We start from the raw sequence: 20,776 nt of genomic DNA, 5'->3' as shown, positions 1-20,776 counted from the left end.
AATTTTCTTCTCTCTATTTTCAGTCATTGCTGTCGCCTTCAATCGCGACTTTCTCACACACTTACTTTTCTCTCTCTATCTCTACAATCTGTTATTATTATTATATATAAATTAGGGCTTTTGTCATTCAATTGCCTCTTTCTTCAATGAGTGCTTCATCCGCACCTGTTACCAAAGACAACGATTCACCTGCAGCAGTTGTTGATGCTGCTGATTCAGCCGCTATCGTTGTTGCTGATTCCGCTGCCGCTGAAGAAGAAGAAGAAGAGGACAGTGATATGATGGATAAAGGCGGTGGTGGTGGTGATCCCATGGATGAAGATGTTGTTAGTCCGGCCACTGTCTTTTGTATTAGGCTTAAGCAGCCCAGGTCTAATTTGCAGTTTAAGATGAGCGTTCCTGAATTATGCCGTAATTTTAGGTAATCATTTCATCTTTTATTTTGTGGTTAATTAGGTTTAATTGTGGTTAATTGGTGGATAATTAGGTTTAATCTGCTTAGGTTTTGGCTATGCAGTCAATATCTGTGCTAAAGCGATTTTCGGACCTTTAGCAGAATTAATATTTGTCAGAATATCGGTACTGATAATATAACCGATCGAAATCTTCTATTTCAGTTTTTTAGTTTCAATTGTTAATTTTTAGTGTTTAATGTTAGTGTTTTAAGACTTAATCAGTTTCTACTTGCTACAATTGTTAGTGTTTTGTAACTTGCAAAAGGTTAACTTGTTAATGGTAGGAGAGTATACTGAATTCTTAGTGTTAAATTGCTATATAAGATGAGTGTTCCTGAACTTTGTCGTAATTTTAGGTACATTCAGCTTTAATTGGTGGTTAATTATGTTTAATTTTCATAGGTTTTGGGTATGCAGTCAATATTGATGCTATAGCAGAATATCGGTACCAATATAAATGGTGATATTGACTGATACTCAACTGGTATTTGACTGATTTGTCACTGATTATTCCGATATCAGTTTTTTAAGTCTTAGTTGTCCCTTTTTAGTGTTTTAAGTCTTAATCAGTTCCTACTTGCTACAATTGTTATGTGTTTTGTAACTTGCAAAAGGTTAATTTGTTAATGGTAGGAGAGTATACTGAATTCTTAGTGTTAAGTTGCTGTATATATAAATTCTGCATGATATTAAATTTACTGATATCCCACCGTGATAACCGATATCCGGTAGTTTTCTGCATTAACTGCATAAGGTTTTGGTTGTTGGTTTGATTCGGTTTGTATGTGGTTGGATAAACTATGAATTAGGAAAGATGAATGCTTTTAATTATGCTTGTACTTTTGCAATTGCAGCATTTGGTGTTTGTTTATCTTGATAGGATATGTAGAATTGGGATTATTGGGTAAACTCAGCAGTGATATGTAAACGAATCCGTTTAGCTTGACAGGATTTTTGTAGCTCACACCTAGAATTGGTTATGTGATATATATCTTGCTATATGAAAGCAGTTAAAATGGCTCGGTTTTGGTGCTCAAAAGCTGGACCAAGAGTCGAAGATTCATATCTATTGATTTTTGTTAAGTCTAAGAGTTAGCGTGTTGATAGTAAGCAAACAATGTTCCTATTTTTTGAGTGGGAGTTAGGAACTACAACTTGTTTGAGAATTTGGTGGATTTTATCTATATTCTTTTAAGTGTGTTTTTAGCAAATTGAGCAATGTCTTATGTGTTTTAACTGATTTGGGTTGGTAGGTGTATTTTGATATTAGCAGTGAGTGATATATATCTTATCCTTGTCAAACTTTGAATTGAATTATTATATGCAACTTGAATACATGTCATTTGTAGTACTTTACTGTTCTTTTATGAAAAAAATGACCCTTTTGATTTAACAGTGCTGTTGCTTGGTGTGGAAAGCTAAATGCTATAGCATGTGCATCAGAGACCTGTGCACGTATACCCAGGTATGTGGTGTTTTCTAATCATTGACAGTAGCTCACATGTTTTATTTATCTAGGAAGAGTTGGTTATAGAACTAAGTCACTAACTACTAAGCTTAACTTTCACATATTCAAAAGAACTTGATGTCACATATATTTCATTAGTATTATCTTATGGACTTGGTATTCTCTTGGTATCATTTCCAACTTAATATAAGGTTTTTAGTGTTGGGGATTTTATTATAGAGGTCTTTATGTACCATTGTAGACTTTTGTAGTTACCAAGTTCAATCATTTGGTGTTGCATTTTGGCCGGCACTTGTTAATAAATAAACGCAATTAAAATATATGCATCAATTTTCATTCTAAGCTTCAGTGTCAGTAATTTCTTTTTGGATATGCCTTATGTTCTTAGATTTTTCTTTCTTGCAGTTCTAATGCAAATCCACCATTTTGGATTCCAATCCATATTGTGATCCCTGAACGACCTACCGAGTCAACTGTATTTAATGTCATTGCAGGTAATGTGTATTAAACTGTTTTACATGATACCACTTATGTTCATTAGTTTTGGCTTGGTTATTTGAATGATACAGTAGTTTTCTGTCCATCTAATCTGCACTCTCTAATAAAAAGCTACAAGTTTTACCACTTGTCACTCTCATGCTAAACCTCACCCTTCTTAAACTTATAATAAATAAATTTATAATATTATTTAACACAAAGCATGAAAACAAAAAGGCAGATGATAAAAAATTGTTAATTTAATATTTACTTTCTATTTATTTGCCAATATTTGAATTCATTATCTCTTATCTTATAAAAAAACATTATTTAAGATATATACATTTACGAGTTTCTTTTTTAATTCTTGTAATTTAACTGTAAATCATTATTCTATTAACAATATATGATATGATAAATTTATTTTTTATTGTATTGCGCTTTATTATCAAAGGTTATAGATTTTCATGAATTACTCGTGTAGTAGATGGGTCTCATACCAGTTGCATATAATAGTTACTCTAATGCAAATCCACCAGCTTGGGTTACAATTCATATAGTTCTTTTTTCTGTTTCTTATGGTCGATATTTAAGTCCTGACTTTTTGTATTGAATAATTATGCCAGATTCTCCACGTGATTCAGTTCAGTTTATTGAATGGTCCCCTTCGTCTTGTCCTCGTGCCTTACTAATTGCTAATTTTCACGGGCGGATAACTATCTGGACTCAGACTTCCCAGGTAAGCTTTGTCTGCCCATGTGGATTATTGTTTTCCAGTTTTTAAGCATATGGTCCTATGTCATTGTGAATATTTGTGGAAACAGTATATACAGTTCTTTCTTATGGAGCATATGATCTGTCACTTATCTTGCCTAATTTTTTTACTTATCAGATACGATACATCGAAACTGACTTGTGTTATCTTTTGTGGTGATGCTAAAGGGATCAGGTAGCTTGGTTAAAGATGCTAGTTGTTGGCAACGGGAGCACGAGTGGCGACAGGATATTGCAGTTATTACCAAGTGGCTATCTGGGGTGTCACCTGTATGAAGTTCATATTACCTTGTTATTTATATTCAAAGTATGATAGATTGATTTGACATTTCTTTGTTTTCTTGTAAAACAGTATAGGTGGCTTTCCTCAAGATCTAATAGTTCTACAAAGTCAACCTTTGAGGAAAAGTTTCTCTCACAACAGCCTCAAGCTCCAGGTGATTCTTATTACTTTGAACAATAAACTATTCAAAACGTAACATCATTCATTACTTTCTTGTTTAATCTTTTCTTTTTTTAAAAAAAATCCAGCTGGATGGCCGAACTTCCTATGTGTATGTTCTGTCTTCTCATCTGGATCTATCCAGCTTCACTGGTCTCAGTGGCCATCAAACCAGAGTGGTACATCTAAATGGTTTTGCACAAGCAAAGGCCTTTTAGGAGCAGGCCCCAGCGGGATTATGGCTGCTGATGCAATCGTGACAGATTCAGGTGCATTACATGTTGCAGGAGTTCCAATTGTGAACCCATCAACCGTTGTTGTCTGGGAGGTCACACCAGGCCCTGGAAATGGATTTCAAGCTACTCCAAAAACCAGCACTAGTAGTGGAATCCCTCCGTTTGTTAATCCACCATCATGGGACGGTTTTGCATCGCTGGCGTCATATTTGTTTAGCTGGCAAGAATACCTTTATTTAGAAGCTAAACAAGGGAAGAAGCATACAGAGCAAGATTATAGTGACATGGTTGCACTTCATTGTTCACCTGTCTCTAATTTCTCTGCTTATGTGAGTCCTGAAGCTTCGGCTCAGTCAGCAGCAACGACTACATGGGGTTCTGGTGTTACTGCAGTTGCATTTGACCCGACTTGTGGCGGGTCCGTGATTGCTATTGTGATTGTTGAAGGTACTGACTTCAATCTTTTAATGAAATATCTCGTTTTAGTTTTTAGGTATGTATATGCTTGTCAAAGAACCGAACAGACATGAAGAAAGCATGTTGTGTTCCTTCATTCAACTTTGGCTGAACAAACAGTCGAATACAAACAACTAAACGAACGGGGTTTTTTGGTTTGCTTTTGTTCGTTAAGAAAATGAGCATGTTCATACGCGTATAGTACAAATGAACGCTTCACGAACGTAAAACGAACATGATTGAACATACATGAACGAACATAACTAAACTTTGGCAATTAAAGGGAAACTGGAATCAATCTATTGGGCTAAAAAATAATAAAACTTGACCTAACTGTAATGGGTGATATCTTAAGTTTATATACTAGCTGAAGTAATTATGCGCCTAAAAAGTTATGTGAATATTTAAACAAATGTAAACGAACGTTCACGAACATGAATGAACAAATGAGGTTGTGTTCTTATTTGTTCGTATAAGTAAATGAATAAAAAAACTTTTCCATGTTCGTCCGTTTCAAGCCTAAAAGAACTTCTCGCTGAACAATTCACGAATGGTTCACTGAACATTTAGTTTCTTTACACGCCTACTCAATTTTAATTGAATTTATTGTTTTCTAGGTATGTATTTCTTATAATGGAAAGTGAACTTATTAGATGTTGGCATTGTGTATATAGGGCAATACATGTCTCCCTATGATCCAGATGAGGGTCCATCTATTACCGGATGGAGAGTTCAACGATGGGAATCTTCTCTCGAGCCTGTTGTCCTACACCCAATATTCGGGAATCCCACATCAAGTTTTGGTGGTCAACCCCCGATGCAGACGGTGTGGGTCACAAAAGTCAACAAAAGCATTCCAGCTGCTGACTATTTAAAAAGTAATCAAACGGGTCCCACTGGATCTACTTCCGAGGGTGGTGTCAACACATCTGATTCTGGCATTGAAGAGTCAAAACGGGTGGTTATTGACCCATTTGATTTGCCAAGTGATGTTAGAACTCTTGCTCGTATAGTCTATTCTGCTCATGGTGGTGAGGTGGCTGTTGCTTTTCTACGAGGCGGGATTCACATTTTTTCTGGTTCTAGTTTTACGCCTGTTGATAATTATCAGATCAATGTTGTTTCTGCAATTGCGTCACCTGCGTTTTCTTCTACAAGCTGCTGTTCTGCTACTGTTTGGCATGATACAGTTAAGGATTGTACGATGTTGAAGATCATTCGTGTTCTTCCCCCTGCTGTTCCAAGCAGTCAAGTTAAAGCAAACTCATCAACATGGGAACGTGCAATAGCCGAAAGGTCTTTTACACTACTTAAGTCTTAATGTTTTGGTAATCATTGTATTTTTCTTGAAATGGTGTTGTGTTCTACTAGGTTTTGGTGGAGTCTTATGGTTGGAGTTGATTGGTGGGATGCTGTTGGCTGTACACAGAGTGCTGCTGAAGATGGCATCGGTAAGATTCTGAATGGTTGACTTTGAAGTTGATTTTGACTAAGTGTTGATAGTTTTGTTTCTGTGGATTTATTCAGTTTCACTAAACAATGTGATTGCGGTTCTGGATGCTGATTTTCATTCTCTTCCTTCTACTCAGCACAGACAACAATATGGCCCTGTATGTTTCTTCAACCTCCTTCCAACTGTCTCACTCTTGTATTCTGTTTGTATGCATATAATTATGTTGCATTACATGTGTTATTAATGTCGAATCGTTAATTTATGCAGAGACTGGACAGGATAAAATGCAGACTTTTAGAAGGTACAAATGCTCAGGAGGTGAGAGCAATGGTGCTGGATATGCAAGCAAGATTATTACTGGATATGCTAGGAAAGGGAATAGAGTCAGCTCTGGTTAATCCTTCAGCTTTAGTAGTTGAGCCATGGCTCGCATCTGGTGAGACATTAAACAGCCTTGACCCTGAGTCAATGGCTATTGACCCTGCACTTGTATTAAACATACAGGTTTGTATTTTGCAGTTTGCACCCAACTCCATGGTTTTGTTATTTTCTTTCAAATTAACACAAATCAATGTGCACTGTGCAGGCATATGTTGATGCTGTGCTCGATTTAGCTTCACATTTTATTACACGGTTACGTCGATATGCTAGCTTTTGCCGTACACTGGCAAGCCATGCTGTAACTGCTGGTACAGGTGGCAATCGTAACATGGTCGTCAGTCCTACACAAAGCACTGGTACTCCTGGAGCTGCACTGGGTAGGTTTTACAAAATATGTGACATGTATAGTTTTAGTTTGAATGTATGGCTTTGTTATTCAGGTGGTCAAAATGGCAGTGCAAGTTCTACTGCAAGCACACCAATTCATGCTTGGGTACAAGGAGCTATTGCTAAGATCAGTAGCACTTCTGATGGTGTACCTAACACAACACCCAATCCCATAAGTGGGCCATCATCTTCATTCATGCCTATAAGTATAAACACGGGAACATTCCCTGGAACGCCGGCTGTCAGGCTAATTGGAGACTGTCATTTTCTTCATAGACTCTGCCAACTTTTATTATTCTGCTATTTCTTCCGGCGAATACACCTACCTCGATTTCTTGGTGCTCCTCAAAGAAACAACGCGGACTCATCCGTGCATAAACCTCAGTCTGGTGGGCCTAACAAGGTTGAAGAAATCAGCTCCGGCTCTACAAAAGTGACATCAGCGATGGGTAGGTCAGACGAGTTAGCCGTGTCTCGGGGTGGTCAGGTTGGCTCTGGACCCAAAGGCTCGGAAGAAGGCCCAGCTAATAAGTCAAGATATGGGTCTGGAAATGCTGGTCAAGGATACACGTTTGACGAGGTTAAGGTGTTGTTTTTGATACTAATGGATCTTTGTAAACGGACATCGGCTCTTGCCCACCCATTACCCGGTTCTCAAGTAGGCAACAGCAACATTCAAGTCCGTCTTCATTACATAGATGGGAATTATACTGTTTTGCCTGAGGTTGTTGAAGCATCCCTCGGTCCACATATGCAGGTATTAAATTCTTGATATTAAGTTAAGCTTGATTATTATATTTATTATTATTATTTAATGAACTTCTTATGCAGAACATGCCTCGACCTCGGGGAGCAGATGCAGCCGGTTTGTTATTAAGAGAGTTGGAACTTCATCCTCCCGCTGAAGAATGGCATAGACGGAACACATTTGGTGGGCCCTGGTCAGACCCGGATGATATGGGTGCTGATGATTCTTCAAGGCTGACCACTTCTACAGATTGGGCCAGCTTTAGCTCGGTCGATACTAATGATGTGCACCACGAGGCCCAACGGTTATGGCCCAGGAAACGCAGGATGTCGGAGAGAGATGCAGCATTTGGGTTGAACACTTCAGTTGGGTTGGGTGCGTTTTTAGGGATAATGGGGTCTCGGCGAGATGTGACGACAGCTGTATGGAAAACGGGCCTCGAAGGAGTTTGGTACAAGGTATTGTTTTTTTTTCTGTCTTATGACTATATCTTTTGGATCTGGTGTATGAAGCCATTTCTAAACGAGTTAAGTTTATATGCAGTGTATAAGATGTTTGCGCCAAACTTCAGCTTTTGGCTCACAGGGCGGAAGCAGTAGCACGTCTACTCAAAACGAGCGGGAGACGTGGTGGATCAGCCGATGGGTTCATGGCTGTCCAATGTGTGGAGGGACATGGGTTCGTGTTGTATAGAAGACCACTTCAGTTAAGTTCTAGATTAGCTTCTTTTTTGCAAAATTTGTAAAATCGCTACACAATTTGACAACTGTGCCCCACAAAATCTTAGGAGTGTTATTTAAATCTTGTTTTCTCTATAAGTTTTGTTGTAGAAATGTTGTCGAGAGGAACATAATAATATATGGTTATGTATTTACTAAACTGTATGTGATTTGCAGGGTGATGTTTACTTGGAAGTAATTTGCCTTTTTTACTTCTGTCGAATGAATGCGTCATTTGCTTTCTTGTCGATGAACATAAAATGGGAGATTATAGGTGAACTGACATGTGAAATGTAACTGGACATTATGGTTTCTCTGTCACTAAATTTACACTTAATTTGCGAGATCCACATATTCAGGATTAACCCATCTTATGGGTTTTCGACCTGGTTTTTGGTGATACGTATACATGTGTACTATTATTAGGTCGAATATTGTTCTTAATCTTGGCGAGTGTTAAAAATGCAAGATGCCCGGCTTAGGAAATTGGTGATGTAGCCATTTTATACTCTGGAACCTTGGTTTAGAAAAGCATTAGGTGTTTCGTCTTGTTGGTGGATATAGTTCTCGTTAGGGAGGTAAAATACGAGTCATGTTAGCAAACGATAAACGATGATAACATAAAATCATTGGACGACCAAATATAAATATAATATAAAAGCGTGCCTATGTAAAACATGAAAAGATCAGATTACATCACTAGTGTCCTCTAGGTGTATTAATACCTCAAAAACATATTAAGATGACATATTTTTTTCTAATTTTTTTTTCATATAGCTCATAAATGAATAACATTAATGAGAACGTCAAAGGATTAAATAAATAAACTAAACACAACACGAATAATATTAATATTTGTGAAATAATGTGATAGAAGATTGAGGATAAAAGTTTTTTGTTGCGTGCAAGGACTATTCAGTGCCCTAGTAAAGAGATCCTCTGCTTAAACTAAACTAATGCTAATCCAAATGTAACTCAACTTAATTAAATAAACTAATTAAATCAAATTTGATAAAAGTCTAATTTTTTAATTCAAACTAAACTAAAACTAAATTAAACTAATGCTAATCCTAATGTAACTCAACTTAATTAAATAAACTAATTAAATCAAATTTGATAAAAGTCTAATTTTTTTTAATTCAAACTCTGCTTAAGCATTATGCTGATCGTCTCTGTTGAATTACCGGCTCCTAGCTTGTCTCCTTTCAAATCTGATTGGGATTATGATAACACAAGGGTGGGTTTGAGGCGGGGTGTGCACCTTTCACTTCAATGTGGACTCGATTTTTATTTAGTTCGCCATTTATAAAACGTGCTCAAGACTGCTTCTGGTGACTACCTACACAATACATTAACTTTTAACTATAATAAGACAGTTGTTAAGTAGAATAATACACATGTAATGTTTTGATATTAAGAACGTTAACTTATACATCTTTTCACACCATTTTTATTTCTCTTACACAATCATCTAATTTATATAAGTGATTTTACTAATTTGATTTTGAAAAATAAATTTAATAAATGGTTGTGATGTGAATATGTAAGGATACATAAGGACGTTTGTAGAGTTGGAAATAATGTAAGTTTTTTCACTTTTTAGAAAATTAAATGGAAATTAATGTAACAGGAAATTGAATGAGTTTGTGGGTGTTTTTAGGTTTTGTTTGGAGATCGTCTTACACAACATTTCTCTTTATTTAACTTTATTTTTGTTTCCATTATTGTTTTTAATTGATTTAACTATAATTAAAATTAAGTCATAATGTTGTATAATTATAATTCTTGTGTTTCTGATCTTTGGTTTGTGGACACGACTAGAATATGTTGGTTTTACGCTAGTCATGCATATTTCTAAATGCTAATGGGTAATCCATGCTATGAAGTATGAGCTACAATTAGAATAATTTTTTTACTGAACATTTAAAATTATTACAACCTACCAACAAATGGTAGAACCTTTTGAATTATCCTACTCGTATAATTTTTAATATAACTATTTCCAAATTTTGACTTGTTATTGCATGTTGTACCATGTACTTTTGTACCTTTTAAGTATTACAATATAAATCTTCAAAGCAGTACAAGATTCAAAGTGGTTCTATGGTGTAGTGGTTAGCACTCAGGACTTTGAATCCTGCGACCTGGGTTCGACTCCCGGTAGGACCTACAATTTTTATAACTAGTTTTTCCTTTTCCTTTTCTTATTATTATGAACATCATTTATACTTCTTATTATTTATTGATAACTTACATATTAGTTGTCTTAATTAATACAGCCCATCACTCCCACTTAAAGCTTCTCTAACCTGCACGTGGAAAATATGTGTTTAATTGATAAGGACCTAAGCATTTGGATGAAGTATATTCCTTGAAAGTAGGTACCGGCTCGGAGGATCTCTTTTGGATGGATAATGTCGTTTCGGTTACTAAAAACGAAAAATGTATGGTGAATGATTCTTGTTGGCGTCTCGGTTCCTTGGTTATGTGAATGGAAAAGGAAATTGCATATAGATACCGAGATGGCAAAGGCGAGTGTTTAAAACTTGTTTCTAAGGTGGAGTTAACAACACATGCTAAAGACATTTGCCTCAGTCAAAGGCTCAAAACACTTCAGGTGAATGGGTTCCTATTAACGCTTACATTTCTATATCTTCTCAATAGGCTTTCTGTTTCGGATTCGCTTGGAAAAAGAGGCATTGTTTTTTGTTCGTCACTTTTGCAGTTGTGGATATGAATCAGCAAACCACGTTTTATCAGGTGCGGGTAGCTCGAGGCATTTGGCTGTGGATCTATGAAGATTCGGTTAAGGATGTTTTCGATTTCGCTTTCAATGCATACTCGTCACCGAGTCATGACTTTGGAGGGCAAGAAATAATCTACTCTTTAGCAACATATTGGTGCGGGGTGAAAACATCATTAAATATCATTCATGAAATACAAATCTTAAAGAGTCTTTCATGGATATATGCCATACAATTGTAAAATGTTTTATCATATTGATGATGATAAAACTAAAAATGTTATACAGCATATATAATTAGCCATATATGTATGTCTTGCATTCAAGCAAGCCAAAGCCAAAGGACAAATGGGGCATAGTAAGTAACAAAGAAAAAAAAATCAATTTATTATCAACAACAAATTTAGCTTTAAAGTTCACATTGTTGGACAAAGTCATGCCTTCTTCCAAAGACAAAATATCCAAATCAACAATAACTTACAACATTCATGCATCGATTACACGTCATTGCTGTATATCCGCTATGTATTTCATCATTCTAGGAATGCAATTTATTCCAAATGCTATCAAACGTTCAAAAACGCTAAGGAAAATTGCACCCTTTTGCCATATTCAGCAAAAGCAGTTGACTTTTGGGTCAAAACCGGGTCTGGTACCTTAATTCAGATTCACAAGTCATTAGGGCCTGTTTCACCTGCATATTACTTGAGTCCATAACAAGTGCATCCTCATACAATCTTTTAGCCTGACTTAACAGCTTCACTTTCTCTCTAAAGTTTCGTGTTCTTAAACGCGATCGTTGTTGTAACGCAAAACCCCACCTGAAAAGAGCTGCAAACACACACTTTTACGTCAAAACATGTTTCCTTAAACATGATTCGCATAACATAGTTCACGTCCAAAAGACAAAAGAACATCGTACCGTCAGGTGTATGAGCATTGCTTCTAGACATCATTGCATTGAACTTGTCAATAGCCGCCAAGTAAACCTTGTCAGCATCAAAAGCTGCCTCCTGAGACAACATTAAACCTTAATATTAAAACTTATAACATGTGTATGTGTGTTGACTATTACATGACTAAATGTGCTTACAGGTCCGATATCAGCTATCAATTGCGCTCTAAAAGATAAAGCGAGACCCCAATTATACAACGCTCTAATATCATCACCATCAATCGATAATGCCAGCCTGTACTTCCTGCCAGCCTGTACCAACAGTTCTTCACACTCTTCACAAACATTAACAAGATAATCAACAAACTCATCTCTGTTCATAACTTCATTATCACTTTCTGCAAGTAAAGTTCTTAATTTTCGGCTCAATTTCAGTTTCAACTCTCCATGAAGAAGATACGTGTTTCCTAACTGGCCCACTGCCAATAAACTCATGGGCTTCATGTCTACAGCTTTAGACAACAAATCACTCGATTTATACAACATTTGTTCTGCATCCTCTTCAATCCCTCTGTTTGTTAACCACTCACGGGCCTGCTTCAAAAGCCCGTTTGCTTCGGTTAAGTAATCATTGAAAAGCACGTCAGTTGATATCTCCGAAGATTGAGAGTTAGCAAATATGTTCTCATTTTCATAACCTTTGTTTTCGCTTGAATCCATGTCATCATAAAGCATATTATTTCCATCATATTTACTGAAAACCTGTCGTTCTTGCTCGTAATATCCTTTCGTCCTTCTTTGCTTATAAAACCGTGCTTTGTTATCTTTAACGGCATACTCGTCTCTTTCAAAAACTTGTTTCGAATCGACTTCCACTTCCATTAACGTCATTCTACCCATTCTACCTATCGTTTTCCCTCCATACACTTGTTTAACCCTAACATCACTATCATTATACACACTCTTATCATCACTTACTACAGGTTTCATTGTCTTATCTTCAAGATCCACGACTTTCGCTTGATTCCGATCACTTGGCTCCGCATCTTTCAACTCATTCTTAACAGTATCTTTCACTTTATTAGCCCTCAGCCCGAAAGATCTTTCTTGGAAACCTGCAATGAACTGCGAGATATCGAACCCTTTTCCCTCCACCTTCTTCGTCTGATCACTCGGTTTATTGTTCAAAGGCTTCGACACATCATTATTATCAACCACCACACAATCCATATACCCTTCAATCACACGTTTAGCTTGCAACACGCCTTGTTCAATCAACTCAACACTTTCAATATAACCAACCAAATCATTTCTACTAATCCTGTTCAAATCAACATCTTTTCGCATACTCCGCTTCAAATTCGCAAACTTCTCATCAAACCCGTTTAACAAACCCGCCAAGCTCTTCAACTTCTCAACCGAAACCCGAAACTCATCATCTTTAACAAATCTCTTTTTCTTGTTCTTCTTCCCAAACAAACTCAAACCCACATCCAAATCCCACCTATTCACAACCCCGAACGAAAACCCGACCGCGAAAACAAGAAAACACGCGGGGAAAATAATAATCGATGAAACCCTAACCCTGGTAAACCCTAGAGCGCATACAAACCCAAATAGATACACAAATGCGTACTTTTTTTCATCGATTCCGAGTGAACCCAGTAACCTGTTGAGCTGATTTGAGTCACTTGAACTGTCGCCGGAGATCAGATCGGACCAACCGCCGTAGTCAGCTGAACACGAACACGACGTCGTTGTGTGTGTGGAAAGAGGTTTTGTGGGTTGGATGTTTAGGAATATGCGATTATTATTATTATTATTGCGAGGAAGTGATGGGTAATTAGAGATAAATGTGGTGAATTGAGGGTTTGAAATCAGGGTTTTCATCGCCGGAGAGAATAAACTACAGTTGCGGGAGAAATGTTGGTTAAAACCCGTTGTAGTGGTTAATAAACGAGAAATATTGGGTTCAAGTCTCGTCGTGACGACATATTAATTATTATTTACTAATAACATTTTGATTAACTAACCATTCTTTATAACATTTAGACTAATAGTACAATGGACAAGTTCATTTCATTGTTAGGGTACGGAAATTTGACATTATGAATACGTTATCCTGACATATGTTTTTAGATCAGTTATCCTTAGTCAGGTCCTGTCAGGATCAAGGATCCTCAGTACTTATTATTTAATAACGATTGTATCTCATGTGTAGGTTAATATTTGATGGATATAACGGCTCCAGGGCCTGGTCTACCTAAGATTTCGCTACAAGTCTCCTTCAGCACGTGATCAAAAGTGAAGGACTAAGCCAGTGGGAGAGTGACATACTTTTAGGATTTCTTGTTAGCTTTTATTTTCTATTTAATTGAGCTTATGATCAATTAGGGTTACACTATCACGTTCATTATCAAACACAGAGCAAAACATAGCAGTTACCACACACACACTTAGCCATTTTGTATTCATTGATCATAAACTCCACCTATTGTAACCCGATTTTGATATTAATAAAGTGGTGATAGACGATTTGTCATCACCCTGGTTTTTTTCCTTTGATCTGATCAATATCAAGGGGGTTTTTTCTCGCAACAAATCACAGTGTTCATCTTTATTTTGTTCATATATTTATTGTTATCACCATAGCACTAATCCTCACTAAACGAATTTGGATACATTATCCTTAGTAGATTTTTGTCCAAAACATTCATGACATGATAAAGTTTACTTACATTGTCATAGAACCGTAACAATAACTTGAAACAATGAAAGTCATTAAACAAAATGATACAACTTTTATAAGAGCATCTGTAATTGAGTGTTTCCCCTTCCCACATAAACTCAGCAACGCCCAAACACTGCTACGGGAGGGGAGAATTTTCGGAAAAGTAATGGGCGTCAAGAAGAAAGTGACATTTGGCATAGATTTTGTGACCGTTACCCCTTTTTAACAAATCAACTTCACCCACTTTTATTAATTATTTAATTTATTATGTAATTAAAAAAACATATTTTAATTATATGGTATTGTGAAACCATTACCGTATAACTTTTTTTGTTGATATTTTTTATTTACATGACAGTGATGTAGCATGACATTTTTTATTTTCTTACAACCTCTTCACATGCCCTAGTAAGACTTTGATATCAAAAACTAATGATCTACTATTTGTTTTATGTAATGAAGGGTATGCCATAAATCAAAAAAAGATTACAACATTTGACGTTGTTGAAAGCTAAATATCTTACAAAGTTGCGATACATACAACAAAGTTCCACACTAGCAACTACCAAACATTGACCATTTACAAGTGCAATCCATACATGATCTAGGTGGACCTTTCGTCGAGAAAAAAAAAATACACAAAACTGAAATAAAGCAAAAGAAAATTTACCTCAAATTAAAAGTATCCACGATAAATGAAAAAAAACGAGTAGTCCTGAGCATGAAGTACGTGTACAAATGTGGTGGTCGAGGAGTGCTTTGTTTACTTACTTTTGTGATAAGATGTTTATTTTTAATTTACAAACTAATATACGTTTATGTCTGGTCATTTATGTTTGTTTGTTTGTGTTCGTCCGTCTATGTTCGTTTATGAAGTTAATGAACAAACACAAACAAGCATGGAGAAACGTTTCCTTAATGAACAATATGATCGAGAAGTTTGGGTATGTGCTCATGGACCGTTCGTTTGTCCAGTAAAAGTTAAGTGGACGTACATGAACAAAGCCTAGTTTGATTCGTTTTAATCCTACTAGGGATCAATTTTGTCACGTTTAAAAAGTGACATAGACCTAAAAAATCAATGCCCTCGCCTTTTAAAAGATAGTGAGTGCAATTACCTATAACTTGTGTAAATTTGGATTTTTACACGGGTTATAAAGGAACCGGTTGGTATCCAACTTAAACGCGTTACCCTTTTATATTGGTTTTTAACTCTTATAAGAAATTGAAAATTGTTTTCTATTGGATCTTACACGAGTTATAACTGCAAATATTTATTATTAGCTTCTCTCACACATTAAAAACATTCACAACTCCTCCATTATATTATATATCCTACAATTTTGCTAAAAATAATATCTCCTCCTTTTGAAAGAACCTACTATCTCGGGGGAACCCACGGGGTAGAATGTTTGAAGCCAAGCCTTAGTGAACCATGATTTACACTCTTATAAGACAACCATATAGGTTTAGGTGTAAACTAGGCTTATATACTTGCATATTTTGTTTGTAAATAAGGTAAGACAACCATTTAGGTTTAGGTGGAACGGGTAGGTTGAATACAGGTTGGGTTTTGAGCTAAAAAAGGTGAATACGGACTGGAATATCCTCAAATAAACGAAATGCTATGATGCAGGTATGAGGTATAACTCTGAATGGAACCACAAGAAAGAGAAGATCGAGCCTGAAAAACGTGTTATACTAGTTTTTAGATTTTGATTTATGATTAATGTTACAAGTTCACTAAATATGAACATAAACAAGTTATCTTATTGTTATGCAAATATATTAAAAGGAAGCGTACATTAGCGAGCTGAACCTAAGATGACACGTTGGACATGTAGAGTTTTTCTTTGATGTGCTGGTAGTTGGGGCGTTAAAAAGAGGGTCGCGCTCGCGTGTCCAACTTGAGACTAACTCGAAAACCTAGAACGAATCCGTTGAACACGACATTAACGCAAACTTACCCTTAACTATCATAAATAATCTGCGCGATAGGAATGTTATAAAATAAATAGTTAATACTTTTAAAAATAAATACATAAGATAAGACAACCATTTGGTGTTTTTTACAGTAAAGCCACCACCCACTTTTACTTTTACTTTTACATTGGTTGTGTAGTAGAGGTTTGGATTAAAGTCATGAAACCTGTTCATCATCAAAACCACATCCGCCGCCGTTAGCATTCCGGCAAACAACACTGCCAGGTGTCAATGAATCCTCCAGGTGGGGCCTTTTATCTAATTTTGTTGATTGTGTATATATATTTGGAATGTATATTTAAATTGTTGCTGTGGATTCAAAGGCCAATTATTTGTTGATACATTTGTGTGTGGATTTATTTAGCCAATTATTATTATTATTATTATTATTATTATTATTATTATTATTATTATTATTATAAGTTTTGGTCAATAGCAATTGTGAGCTGGTGTAGGGGGTAGTGATGACAAGATGTTCTCATGGTGTTTGAAGGCTGACAATTACTTTCACAACTTTATTTGCCAGAAATCGCTAACTGGATTGGAATTTATATATGTATGTAACTTCTCAAATACACACACAACATTTTATACATACAAATTTTCAATTTTGAGACTACAGATTATTAGCTGGAGCGACTTTTCATTTTGCCTATCTACCTATCATTCATCATCATATCATATAAACTTATAATAATAACTTTTATTAAGGGGGAAAAATCCTACTTCTTATGATCTAAAATGACCCCTGAATACAAAAGGAAATCCCTTCCAGTTTGACAATTTATTATGGGTTCTCAAATCTGATTTTTTTTTTTTTGTTGAATGGAAGACTTTTGTAAAAGGACTCATTTCTTTGACTTTGACCTTATCTAACAAGTTTGCATAGTTTTGTTTATGCAGGAATGATCATCCGTTATGCGCCTCCTGCATATCCGCAAATGCTTCGACCCGCGTATCCTCAAAGACCACCCGGAGCGGTAGGAGTCATTCCAACCTTACAGTGCTTGGTTGTGTGGGGCCCAACAGCTCAACTGAGAAGCCGATGACCACGGTTTATATTGGCAAGATCGCATCAACATTTCATGCTCTCCCTTTTTGCAAGTAAGTTTGTTGTCTCTCCTTTCTTTGTATCCAATTACATCAAACTGCTTTATTCAAATCTTTTATAACAAGTATTGAAAGACAAAAATACCCTTGAATTGATGCAATAAGAAGCAAGAAATACATGTGCTTACACCTTAAAGTACCCTTCACACACATCTTTTCTTTTTTATAAATGGAAATAGATTTTAGTGTCCACGTGCTTACACATTTAAATGTATTTTGAAGCTGCGCGGGCCTGGTAAAATCTGGAAACGTATCACTACTGGAGCTCTAAAGGGGTTTGTTTTTTTTGTGAATTTGAATCTGTGGAAGGAGTTTTGCGTGCTTTTGAGTAAATTAAGTATTGATGGTCAGGAGCTGATGGTATGGCTAACTTTCTTTCTTTGATTTGATTGATGCCTCGTGTCAAGTGATAATATTTCATGTATTTTATAGATCCTTCAAGTTTTATTTGGTAATTACTTTACAGGTTTCAAATTCGCAGTTAAGTTTTGACAAAGCAACTACAGAGTATCTTAAACGTTTCATATGCAGCCGAAGATTAAAAAAAAGAAGATGAAGAGAAACCAACATATGAAAACGAGAAGCTTGAATCAAGTTCACCCGATGGAAACAGTAAAAAAGAGCGAGAACGGGCCCGTGAAAAAGAACGGGAGTTGGAAAGATACGAAAGAGAGCGTGAGCAAGAACGGGCCAAACGAGAATACAAAACCCGTATTGGGCAAGTTTTTGGGCCAACTTAGAGAAAAGGAGAATGGGCCGGGCCCGGAAACAGGAGAGATAAAGGGAAAATGTTGTATTTGTGGACCAACTTAAAAATAGCAAGATGTATATATTTTTTGGGACTGGTTATGGAAGGAACACTAGACTAGACTTGATAGATTATTAACCCATAATATAGACATTTTGATACCTTTCTTTCTCTACTTTGGACTTCAACTCATCAAACTTAGACCTGATTTTTGTAGCAACACTGACTGGAAAACCGAAATCCGATCAGTTTCAATAAATTTGAGTGGTAGAAAATCATATTGTTACCAATGTAAATTATAAGTTCTGTTGCAACAACCATCATTCAAAATGTCTTTGCCAACAATAAAAACCTTGAGTAATAAGTTTTTGGATCAATGACTTCTAGACTCGAGAGGGTTTGCATCTGATATGCTCACAAGGTGTATAATGGATTCATGGTATACAAGTCATCATACACAAACGCCACATCAGCTTTCCTATTCACTTGAACTAGGTTTTCTCATTGACGCTGTTCTTCAAACACAGACAACTTCATTTGATTCGAGGTAATCTGGATTTGATTATTTGAAGAACAGAATTAATGAAAAAAGTTGATTCTATGAAAAACAGCTAGGTGTTTGTGTATGATGGCTTGTATAATGTGAATCATTATACAAAAAAGTCATTTGACTGCAACTGGACACTACTTGGCAATATCAGTGATTTTTCACTGTGATGAAAGCGAAAAACATTAACATAAAATCAAATTAAATTGTTCAACAAGATTAATTTGGCCAAGAGATAAGAGAAACATCAAATGTTCTGTTTGTGCTTAGATCCAGACTGTATCCAGGTAATACACATCATCATCATAAAACAATGCATACATCAAAGAATTCAGGCATTTTCAATCTAAATAAGGCAGACAATCAGTCATCATAATTGCTGGAGATCAAGATGAACAAATACAACCAGTAACATAATACACAATCAAAACATACAATGCAGCAAATAGATATACTGTCATGCAGAACCAGATATCAAGAACATGTATAAAAACTACAAAGTATGAAAGTAACAAATCCTGGAGGATTTTAAATTTGTAATCAATCTTATACTCACATATTCACTTAGATATATAGCCACAAAGATGCAAGAGATGTATTTAAATTTGATTTATATTCTGATACTTATCATTTATCCTTTAACATGATAACTACATTTGAATTTGATGAGAATTCAACACACTTCTCCATAACATAAACTTCATAAAACTAAGTAAATGACAGGATTCACCTCAAAATGGTCTCCTCCTTTTTCTTCTGTCCGTCCTTCTGTGCTTTCTCTTTGATCTGATGTAACGCGTTCATTAGACCTTTTATATCACTGCAAATTTCAAAAACAGTCCGAGTTCAAAATCTACACTCAGTCTGATGTTAATTTCCTACTTTTGTCTAATAATAAACTCAAATTTCAAAAATAGCTGTCCGAATTCAATATCTGCAGCAATTTTATGTTAATTCCTTATTTAAGCAAATCAACTTTCAAAAATAGGTGTTCGAATTCAAAATCTACAGCAATCTGACAATAATGTAATATTTACACAAAATAATCAACTCAAATTTCAAAAACAGATGTCCTAATTCAAAATCCACAGCAATCTGATATTAATTCCTAATTTACACAAACTAATCGAACTCAAATTTCAAAAACAGATATCCTAACTCAAACTCTACATCAATCAACACTAAATCAGTCAAAACCGTAAAAAATAACAGCAATAACACGCGATTTAATATCTCTACAGTAATAGCAATGCGTAAACAACGTAACCTAACTATTTTCGCAATCGGAAATATGAATATCTCATCTAACATCAATATCTCATCTCAATTAAAATGAAAACTAAAACACAAATTACCAAATCATATATCTTCATCTTCATTTCTCAAATTATTGAGTTCCTCAGTTAGAGCTTGAATAGTTTCCCGTAGAAATTGCAACTCATGCTTAGCTTTATCCTCAGCCTCCTTCTTCTTATCATCGAAATTCCGGTTAAACCATCCGTTTGCTTCTTCCTCCGCGCGATTCGCGCAATACATCCCGACTTTCTTCAAGCCGTTACCGATGCTATATAACGAGTATTTAACTCCTTTCCTCACCGAGTCTCCTATATCTATGATCATCATTCCCGCGTGCAGCAACAATTGATACGGAGATTGTAGCGATCCGTTTGGTTTCTCGCTTCAACTCTCCAGCTACGTAATTGTAAACCTGTTTCATCTTAGTTGCTTCTTCTTCATCGTTTCCAGCTTTCTTCTCAATTGGAACCGCCATTTTAGATCTACAAATTGTTTGTTTGTTTTCAGGGGGAGTGAGTGTGTGTGTGTGAGGCGGGAAGTTATTATTTATATTATTACAAATTTCTCAAAACTCACTCTATTCTTTTCTTTTCTTTTCTTTTCGTTACATAATTAACCCGCTATATATTGATACTAATAAAATAATCATTTTAATACACTCCAAATTCTATTTAACTAATCAAATAAACTATTACTAACTTGATTTATCATGAAGAATCAAAACAAA

At 35.7% G+C, this 20,776-nt stretch overlaps 2 protein-coding genes and 1 non-coding gene across 4 annotated transcripts; 2 read left to right on the top strand and 1 right to left on the bottom strand.

Annotated features, from left to right (window-relative positions):
- Window positions 1-8,150, top strand: LOC143530775 (mediator of RNA polymerase II transcription subunit 16-like). Of its 2 annotated transcripts, XM_077026222.1 has the most exons (15): window positions 1-421; window positions 1,852-1,920; window positions 2,329-2,417; window positions 3,027-3,139; window positions 3,343-3,444; window positions 3,527-3,611; window positions 3,706-4,299; window positions 4,983-5,604; window positions 5,680-5,759; window positions 5,836-5,918; window positions 6,029-6,265; window positions 6,348-6,519; window positions 6,583-7,286; window positions 7,361-7,735; window positions 7,821-8,150. In XM_077026222.1, exons 1-15 carry the CDS (start codon window positions 147-149, stop codon window positions 7,968-7,970), a joined length of 3,750 nt encoding a protein of 1,249 aa, XP_076882337.1. In that variant the 5' UTR covers window positions 1-146; the 3' UTR covers window positions 7,971-8,150. The 2 variants fall into 2 exon arrangements, with proteins under 2 accessions (XP_076882337.1, XP_076882336.1); XM_077026221.1 differs by having other exon boundaries at window positions 6,348-7,286.
- Window positions 8,151-10,093: 1,943 nt separating this feature from the next.
- On the top strand, window positions 10,094-10,165 carry TRNAQ-UUG (transfer RNA glutamine (anticodon UUG)). Its single transcript has one exon. It is a non-coding gene; the product is annotated as a tRNA-Gln (tRNA).
- Window positions 10,166-11,178: 1,013 nt separating this feature from the next.
- On the bottom strand, window positions 11,179-13,581 carry LOC143530774 (uncharacterized). Its single transcript, XM_077026220.1, has 3 exons — window positions 11,833-13,581; window positions 11,662-11,752; window positions 11,179-11,570 (listed from the first exon to the last, which is right to left on the bottom strand). Exons 1-3 carry the CDS (start codon window positions 13,522-13,524, stop codon window positions 11,377-11,379), a joined length of 1,977 nt encoding a protein of 658 aa, XP_076882335.1. The 5' UTR covers window positions 13,525-13,581; the 3' UTR covers window positions 11,179-11,376.
- Between the last annotated feature and the right edge of the window lie 7,195 nt (window positions 13,582-20,776).

Source organism: Bidens hawaiensis, unplaced genomic scaffold, assembly GCF_021521415.1.
Source record: "Bidens hawaiensis isolate Kalapana, Puna unplaced genomic scaffold, B.hawaiensis_p1.1 tig00009022_1, whole genome shotgun sequence".
Taxonomy (NCBI): Eukaryota; Viridiplantae; Streptophyta; class Magnoliopsida; order Asterales; family Asteraceae; genus Bidens; species Bidens hawaiensis.
Note: the sequence above shows the minus strand (reverse complement) of the source record. Positions and strands in the feature narration are given on the sequence as shown.

What these genes read in the sequence shown, in the direction of transcription:
- LOC143530775 (XM_077026221.1), top strand. Translation starts at nt 147, where the DNA reads ATGAGTGCTTCATCCGCACCTGTTACCAAAGACAACGATTCACCTGCA. An exon ending in ACAACAGCCTCAAGCTCCAG is followed by an intron (nt 3,612 to 3,705) that starts GTGATTCTTATT and finishes AAAAAAATCCAG; the next exon opens with CTGGATGGCCGAACTTCCTA. An exon ending in TGCTGCTGAAGATGGCATCG is followed by an intron (nt 5,760 to 5,835) that starts GTAAGATTCTGA and finishes GGATTTATTCAG; the next exon opens with TTTCACTAAACAATGTGATT.
- LOC143530774 (XM_077026220.1), bottom strand. Translation starts at nt 13,524, where the DNA reads ATGAAAACCCTGATTTCAAACCCTCAATTCACCACATTTATCTCTAAT. An exon ending in TGATAGCTGATATCGGACCT is followed by an intron (nt 11,753 to 11,832) that starts GTAAGCACATTT and finishes ATGTTGTCTCAG; the next exon opens with GAGGCAGCTTTTGATGCTGA. An exon ending in CAATGCTCATACACCTGACG is followed by an intron (nt 11,571 to 11,661) that starts GTACGATGTTCT and finishes GTGTGTTTGCAG; the next exon opens with CTCTTTTCAGGTGGGGTTTT.